Here is an 8,426-nt window from a genome sequence, read left to right as displayed (position 1 = left end):
GCCCCCGCCGGAGCCCCGCCCGCCTTCCGACGGGGGTGCGGCTCCAGGAAACGGCGCGCTCGCCACTCAGCGCTCCCGCGACCCGACGCGCCCCGGACAACCCGCCGACTTAGCCGGACCACCCGGCGGCCCTAGCGGCCGCCCCGGGGATATCGGCCCCGGGTCCGAGCCTCGAACATCTCCGACGGACGGGGCGGGCGGCTCGGATAGCACCCCCGGAGGCCATGGAGACCCAGGGCCGGCCAGCGGTCCCAGGCCAGCGGGAGCCCCGAGTCTGAGGATACAGCGGCCGGGGCGGCGGGGGCCATGACCTCGGTGTGGAAGCGCCTGCAACGCGTGGGCAAGCGGGCCGCCAAGTTTCAGTTTGTGGCCTGTTACCATGAGCTGGTGGTGGAGTGCACCAAGAAATGGTGAGTGACAGGGAGGCCTGGGGGGCCTCCGCAGGCTGGCTGGGACCCCGCGGCCCCCGTTGGAGCCTGAGAGAACCCTGCCCCCAACCCAGGGGCCTCACCTCGGGCCCTGGCGTCCCAGACTGTGATTCAAAAGTGCCTTTGCAGTCTGTAGGACCCCTAGATTTGGCGGCGTGGATAGTGCTGGGGAGTGGGGGTCCGAGAATCCGTCCGTGCCCACACCTTTCTCCTTTCTGGGCTGAGCTCAGGGTTGGGGGAAGGGAGGACTCTTTTTTCTTTTTTTGACCGGAGAGATGATTCCGGGTGGCATCGGAAAAGGGAGCAAATGTTGAGGTCTGTGGGTGGCCAGGCCGTGGCAGAAACCTCCGTGGGCTGGTCCAGCTCGGCAGGAGCCTGTTGCCCCCTCCTCCTCTGCCCACTTGTTGAGCCAGAGGAACACATACGCAGGCACGCCTTGGCCAGAGTGGGTGCTGGGAGGCTGGATGTGTCTCCATGATGTCCTTAAAAGGGGAAACTGAGTACTGAGAGGGATGAGGAGGAGGCAGGGGCCATCTTAAAGGGGCCAGAGGGCCTAGAAGGTTTCGAGTCTGGGGGGACAGGGCTCGGGGAGGGCGAGGTGGCCGGGTCAGGGGGAGAGACAGAGAACCTGGCTTGGCCTGCCAGAGGAACCAGGGGTGTCCTGTTCACACGGCTCCCAGCTCCCACTTGCAGCTGCCGGGACCCCTGCGTCACACCCTAAATATACGTGCTCACTGGTGTCAGCTTCTCTTGGCTGGATTAGGGCACAGCTGTGGGGGCCTCACCCGCCAGGCGGGGCTAAATTTAGGCTCCCAAGAGAAAGAGCTGCTGGGGCAGGAAGGGATCATGGGGTCCCAAGGGAGGGGAGTGAGCAGGAGGCTAGGGTCCCTCAGGCAACAGCCATATCCCTAGTTTTGCCTGGGCCAGCTGGAGAGCCGATCACTCCGTTTGGGGAGGCCCAGGGAAGACGGGCTGACCGGGGTAACACAGCACAGGGCTAGGACTTGAACTCTGGGCTCTGGCTTCTACCTTACACCCCAGCATCCTGGGTGAGCCCAAGGGGACGCTGGGCATGGTCCCAGAGAGCAGGCCTAGGGTGCGGGCAGTGTCAGTGCATCTGAGTCATGGGGGCGGGCATGGCCTACTAGGCTTCGGAGCTAGGAGCCCAGGCGAGGAAGCTGCCCCTGCCCAGATCTCTGGCTCCCCAGAGGGCGTGCCTGGCTTGAGTCAGGCTGCCGGGCCAGGCCCTGCCCTCTCTAGCCACCCCCTGTCTGCTTCCCCTTTCTGGGAAGGCCCCCGTGGCTACCTCTGCTTAGCCTTGGGTGCCTGCAGTTGGGGGTTGGGGGGAGGAGCTTGGCTGCTGGCTGGAGGGCTCTGGGTTCAGCTTTGCTGGCTCCCACCCTTGGGAGCCTTGGGATCCTCAGGGGTTGACAGGAGAGCCATTTATCCTGGCTCCACGCCTGCAGAGGAGCAATGAGGTGGGTGAACCTAAATGTCCCAGCATGGGGCTGGGTACAGGCAAGGAGGGCTCTCTACTGCCCTTGGCCTGATGGTCCCCTCAACCATCCCCCACCCTCCTCTGCAGTAGTCTAACTTTCTAACCCAAAAGGACCTTCTCCCCACACCGGTGCATGATCTGTGTCCCTGAAGGCCCTGGGGAGGGGTGTCTGATGACAAGCTGACCCTATGTCTCTCTGATCATCTCCCACCCTCTGCCCCTCACTCTGACCCCCCCCCCGCACCCCCCAACCTCGGTCCCTTGCACTTTCCATCCCTTCTTGAGCCCTCCTCCATAGTCGCTCGCAAGACTATCCCTCTCCCACTCATGCCTCGCTCAGGCACCCCAAGCTCAAGGAGACCCCAGTGGCTCTCTCCTGTCTCCCTGAAATCAGATTGTTAATTTCTTTTCTTTCTTGATTGGCACCCCACCCCACCTCTGTTGTCCCCAGCCCCTGAAAGGGTCTCCGTCCTCCTGGGCTGGTGTACCGCACACTCCCCAAATATTTGTGAGTGATTGGGTTTGTTTTATGCCAAGTCTGTCTCTCCCTGTGTCTCTAAGTCTGCGTTGTCTCCTTGCTGTGTTTATGTGTCTCTCCCTGTCACTGTGTGTCTGTTTCTCTGTATGTCTCTGTCTCTCTTGCTGCCTGTCTTCATAATCCCTGTCGACCCACATCTGGGCCTTTGCCCTTCTGCCCTGGGCCTCACCCTGCCTCAGCAGCCCCGCCCTGCCGCTGGTGGCTCCAGATAATAGGCTGTCCAGTCCGTTTCCCAGGGAGGAGGGTGTGGGCAGAAGGAAGACCCTGGAGGAGACGGAGGGGCTGGGTGGGCGGGCCTGACTGAGCAGCCCCCTCTCTCCCCACCCCTAGGCAACCGGATAAGCTGGTGGTGGTATGGACCCGTCGCAACAGGCGCATCTGCTCCAAGGTGGGGGAGGTTGTCAGCTGGGGGTCTAGGTGGGGGGGTGCGGGGAAAGTGGGTGAGGACTGATGGAAGAGTGGAGTCGGGTTCGCGTTTGGACCAGAAGCCACAGAAAGGAGGCTCCTGGGTGGCTCAGTTGGTTGAAACTCCGAGTTGGGCTCAGGTCATGATCTGAGGCGTTCATGAGTTTGAGCCCCTCGTTGGGCTCACTGTTGTCAGCTGGAGGCTGCTTCAAACCCTCTGTCCCCCTCTCTCTGTGCCCCTCCCCTGTACACACACTCTCTCTCCCTCTCTTAAAAACTAAAGAAACATTAAAAAAAAAAAAAGGAACCCACAGAATGGAGAGAGGTGAGGTCGTATTTGGAGGTCAGGGCAGGGGACGCCGGGACAGCTCAGAAGCAGGGAGGCTTCAGGCTGCTCGTTGCAGGCCCACAGCTGGCAGCCAGGCATCCAGAACCCATACCGGGGCACCGTGCTGTGGATGGTGCCGGAGAACGTGGACATCTCTGTGACCCTGTACAGGGTGAGTCTCTAGGCCTCCTGTGTAGGTGGGAGTGGGGGGGGCGATTACACCCCAGATAGCCATGGGGGTCCCAGAGGGTTATCCGTCCAAAACAGAGAGAACGCAGGGGTGAGCCCAGGAAGCAAGATGGGGGTGGGGGTAGCCTGCTCTATGTGGGTGGCCCAGGAGGTCTCTTTGGAGGGGGGTAGCGTGCACACAAACCTGCCAGCAGCAGTGTGGGAGGCAGCCGGCCCTCCTCCCCGCACTGCCCTCACCCTGGCAGCCCCTGTACTCACCAGCGCCCCCTTTTCCCAGGACCCTCACGTGGACCAGTATGAGGCCAAAGAGTGGACGTTTATTATTGAGAATGTGAGTGGCCGGGCAGGCCAGGGCCTGGGCTCCTGGGGCCTCGGGGAGGGGGGGGCGGGGGCAGCACTGATGCTCCTTCCCGGGGCCCATCTCCCCGGCCCACAGGAGTCCAAGGGGCAGCGGAAGGTGCTGGCCACCGTGGAGGTGGACCTGGCCCAGCACGCGGGGCCCGTGCCTGCCCCGGTCCCCCTGCGGCTGCGGCTGAAGCCCAAGTCGGTGAAGGTGGTGCACGCCGAGCTGAGCCTCACCCTGTCGGGGGTACTGCTTCGCGAGGGCCGCGCCACGTGAGTGCCCATCCTCCTTCCTTGGCCTTAGTCTGCAGTCTCTGACCCCAGCCCTCACCCCTGACCTCTGACCCCCCCCAGGGACGATGACATGCAGAGTCTTGCGAGCCTCATGAGCGTGAAGCCTAGTGATGTGGGCAACCTGGACGACTTTGCTGAGAGTGACGAGGAGGAGGCTAATGGTCCGGGTGCCCCCGAGGCACGGGCTCGTGTCCCCCAGCCAGGTGGGCTTGCAGCCTGCCGTGGACTGAGATCGCCGAGACCTAGGGAGGGCAGGGGATAAGCTCGCTTGTCCTGTTGGCCCAGCGCCGGCTTGTGCGCGCCCCGTGAGGGGGCTCACGACTGCCCGGGGAAACCCCAACCTGCCCAGCGGCCCTGACTGTCCTGACTTGGCTCCTGGTCCCATGGAGGCCTGGTTCTTTGCTGAGTCCTGTGGGCCGGGTTCCCTGAGCCGCTGGCCCTCTCCTCATCCCGGAGTGGGTGCCTGCCCGGCCCGTCCCCACCCTGAGAGGGCAGGGCCAAAAGCGCAAAGGGGAGATGCAGGCTGATCTCGCCAGCCCGGGCCACCCACCCTCGAGCTCACCAGCTTTCTCATCCCTCCCTTTTGCTTGTTAAGGCTTTGTTTCTGTCTGTCCTTGTGGTTTTCTCTCTCTCTCTCTCTCTTTCTCTGCATCCGAGGGCCTGTCTCTTCTCGCAGGCCGGGGCGGTGCCCTGAGGCTGGGGCGTTTCCCAGGTAGGACTCTGGCTGGGGGGGAGGGTGTCAGACCTGCAGGGCCCTCCTTTGGGCTGACCTGCCGCCACCCCCCTATCCTCACCCCAGATCCCGATCCCTCTCGGGAGCTGAAGACACTTCGTGAGGAGGAGGAGGAGGGCCGGGCGCAGCCCAAGCAGGCAGGTGAGGCCCAGATTGGGGTTGGGGCGGGGAGGGGCTGGACCTCCAGTCTCAGGGCCCTGGCTTCAGCGCCTCTCCCTGCCTGCCCTCCCTGCAGCCCTGCCAACCTGCCTTTCCAGGGCCCTAGCAATCTGAAGGGTGGGGATGGAGCTAACAGTGGGGAGCCAATGGGCTCCCCAATGCTTTCTCCTGCTCTCTCCTCAGGTCTTCAAGACAGCCAGGCCAGGAGGTGGCCCCCACCCCAGCCCCTCGGCTCCGGAAAGGCTCTGATGCCCCCTGGCCTCCAGTCCCCCAAGGGGAAGAGGAGGCTCCCAAAGTCTCAGGGCCTCCCCCAGCAGAAGTGGGTTCTTCTGAGCAGCCCCGGGCCCAGGAGAGCCCGCAGGAAGGGACAGAGGTTCAGGGAGCCAGGCTGGGCCCAGGCATTGAGGATGGGGGCTCTGGAGACTCTTGGGGAGGGCCGAAACCTAAGGTTGAGGGGAGAAGCACTGGGGATAGGCTGGGGACTGGGGGAGTAGACATTGAGCTGGAGTCAGGGGTCAGGGAGGTGAACACTAAGAGGTCAGACGTCAGAGCCGGGGAGGCAGAAGGAAGTTTAGAAGGGAGTCAAGTGGCTGCTGAGGAGATGTCAAAGGTGAGACATGTGGACACTGAGGGACCAGAGGCTACAGGGGCGATGCCCGAGGCAAGATTCAAGGGGACTCCTGAAGCTCCTCCAAGGGGCTCTCAGGGGAGGAGGGCGGTCAGGACCAGGGATGAGGCTCCCATAGTCCTGAGCCCACCCCCCGCAGAACCTGCATGGCACTCCCAGCATCTCAGTAACATCAGCGGGGCCGGGGGTGCTGCAGGCCAGGAGAGAGAGAGTGCAGAGGTGAGAGGCAGAGCCCCTGGTTTTGGGGGGACAGGCCTGGAGCAGGGTCCCTCTGTTGGAGCGGCAAAGGCCAGGCCCCAGGTGAGCGGGCATCAGGGCGCTCCATCAGCTGGCCAGGGGGTGATGTCTAGGGATCTGGGGGTCTGGGAAGCAGACACTCGGGATTCGAGGGTCCTGGGAACAGAGACCGTGAGGGCAGAGTCAGAGGTACTGGAGACCCAGGAGACCAAAGCGGGGGGATCAGGGTTCCCAGAGATAGAGATGGGGACAGCAGAAGCTGAGGCCTTGGGGGCCCAGGAGACAGAGCTCGTGAGCTCAGGGGTCCTGGAGTCAGAGGCAGCTGGCATGGCAGAGTCTGAGGATCTGGGAGCCCAGAAAACAGAGGCTGAAGGTTCAAGGTTTCTGGGGACAAAATCTAGGACGGCAGAGGCTGAGATATTGGGGACCCAGGAGATAGCTGGTGGTTCAGGCATACTGAGGCTAGAAACTGAGATAGCAGAATGTGAAATATTGGGGGCCCGGGAGACAGAGGTGGGGCGTTCCAGGATGCCAGAGATAGAGGCTAGGGCAGCGGAGGCTGAGATATTGGGAACCCAAGAGGCCAAGGTAGGTGGTTCAGGGATAAAATCTGAGATAGCAGGGACCCAAGAAACAGAGGTAGGGAGCTCAGGGGTCCCAGGGTTCGAGACTGAGACAGCAGCAGCCGATATACCGGGGACCCAGGAGATAGCAGCTGGGGATTCAGGGATTCCTAGGATAGAAAATGAGATAGGAGCCCAGGAGACAGAGGTGGGGGATTCAAGGGTTTTAGGTTCAGGAGTTGGAATGGCAGAGGCTGAGAAACTGGGGACTCAACGGACAGAAAGGACAGTTTTAGAGTCTGAGAAGGAAAAGGCTAAGACTTTGGGGGTCCAGGAGGCAGAGTCTGGGCTCTGGGACACTCTTCAAAATGAAGCTTTACAGGAATCCATCACTAAGTGTGGAGTTTTAGGGCCCCAGGGAGCAGAGGCAGAGACCACAGTTTTGAGGGCCCAGGAGGTAGAAAGTGAGGTTTTGGGAATTTCAGAGGCCAAGTCTGGGGCTTGGGGGGCCCAGGAAGCAGAAATGGAGATTTCAGGGCCTCCAGAGAACGAATCTGGTATTTTTGAGGCCCAGGAAGCAGAGGCTGGGGTCTCAGGGACTGAAAAGGGACAAGAAGCTGAGGGAAACCTCCCCGAGGCCAGCCTGATTGAGGTGCAGGTGGCCAGTGGGGCAGGGGCTGGGGTGCCCAAGCCCTCGGGGGCCTCTTCCCCAGAGGAGCCTGAAGAAGACGGGAGGCTGCCGGGCAGCCAGGTAGGGATGGGGGCCGCCGAGGGCCCAGTCCGCTGCTTCCCACTAACCTGGGGCTGAGCTAACGGCGGCTCTGCATGGACCCACCTGGTGGGCTGGGGTGTGGTGGGACAGGGGCTCAGCTTCATGGAGCCCCCCTCACCCTCTCCTCTCTCAGGATGCCCTGGCTCCCCCATCTGTCTTCCCTGGGCTGCATGGACCCGGACACCCCTAAGCTGATTTTCTGGGCTGACCCTGAGGTGTGGCTGCTGGTGACCTCTGATCTTGCCTGGGGGCCACTGACCTTTTAGGTGACCTTGGTAGATAACCGCAGAGCTGGAAATCCTTTGCCTAGTCCCAAGGCTCTGGCCAGTGGTCTCTGGTGCCCCCTGCAAACCCAGAGCCAGGGCTATTTTGTGCCCGAGGGCACAGGTCCTATGTTCACATTCCCTGAGCCCATCCCTGTGTCCCTAGGCACCACGTGCTCCGGTCAGCTCTAGTCAGTCCCTGCTGGAGTGGTGCCAGGAAGTCACCGCTGGGTACCGTGGTGTCCGAGTCACCAACTTCACTACATCTTGGCGCAACGGCTTGGCCTTCTGTGCCATCCTGCATCGATTCTACCCAGACAAGATGTGAGCTGCCAGAGGGGGTGGGAATGAATGAGGGGGCCTGCTGGGAGGGCAGTGTGATGCCAGCCTCTGACCAGCCCTCTCTCTGCAGCGACTATGCCTCCCTGGACCCACTCAACATCAAACAGAACAATAAGCAGGTGAGACTGAGAGTGAGCAATGCCTGAAGGGAAAGGTTCTAGAGCCAGAACCTACTATAGGAGAGGAATCTATGGGCAGCAGGGCCCCAGCAGTGGGTTTTGGAAGTTCTGCACTTTTTACCCTCTTGGTCTTTAAACTGTTTGTTTTTCTTAGTTTAGTTTTGTTTTAAAGCCTATTTCCACCAGATGGTTTTTCCAAAACCGTCCTTGGTGTGCAGTTGCTGGGTGACGCGGGGGTGGGCCCTGTTGCTAGATTTCCCCCAATGAAGGGTGAAGGCGGTGCTAGGCAAACCCCGGCGTGCCAGACTGCCGGGATTCCTCCGGAGGTCCCGGGCGGGGCCGCGGCGTCGCCGGGTAACGCCAGCAGCCGCTGACCTCCCCGCGCACCCTTCCTAGGCCTTCGATGGCTTCGCGGCTCTGGGCGTGTCGCGGCTGCTGGAGCCGGCGGACATGGTGCTGCTGTCGGTGCCCGACAAGCTCATCGTCATGACGTACCTGTGCCAGATCCGCGCCTTCTGCACCGGGCAGGAGTTGCAGCTAGTGCAGCTGGAGGGCGGCGGCGGCGCGGGCACGTACCGCGTGGCCAGC

The 8,426-nt window shown here is 62.1% G+C and overlaps 1 protein-coding gene across 1 annotated transcript in view; it reads left to right on the top strand.

Annotated features, from left to right (window-relative positions):
- The first annotated feature begins 34 nt into the window (after positions 1-34).
- The window catches only part of EHBP1L1 (EH domain binding protein 1 like 1), a 15,018-nt gene continuing 6,626 nt past the window's right edge, over positions 35-8,426 (top strand). Inside the window, 12 exon segments of the mRNA XM_029957388.1 lie at positions 35-410; positions 2,795-2,852; positions 3,274-3,369; positions 3,664-3,717; positions 3,823-4,001; positions 4,083-4,225; positions 4,822-4,896; positions 5,098-5,102; positions 5,105-7,093; positions 7,544-7,701; positions 7,790-7,838; positions 8,235-8,420. Of these exon segments, the coding sequence (XP_029813248.1) occupies positions 307-410; positions 2,795-2,852; positions 3,274-3,369; positions 3,664-3,717; positions 3,823-4,001; positions 4,083-4,225; positions 4,822-4,896; positions 5,098-5,102; positions 5,105-7,093; positions 7,544-7,701; positions 7,790-7,838; positions 8,235-8,420 (3,096 nt within the window). The 5' untranslated portion in view covers positions 35-306.

Source organism: Suricata suricatta, chromosome 11 (genome assembly GCF_006229205.1).
Source record: "Suricata suricatta isolate VVHF042 chromosome 11, meerkat_22Aug2017_6uvM2_HiC, whole genome shotgun sequence".
Taxonomy (NCBI): Eukaryota; Metazoa; Chordata; class Mammalia; order Carnivora; family Herpestidae; genus Suricata; species Suricata suricatta.
The sequence above is the reverse complement of the archived record's forward strand: the minus strand, read 5'-3'. Positions and strand labels throughout refer to the sequence as shown.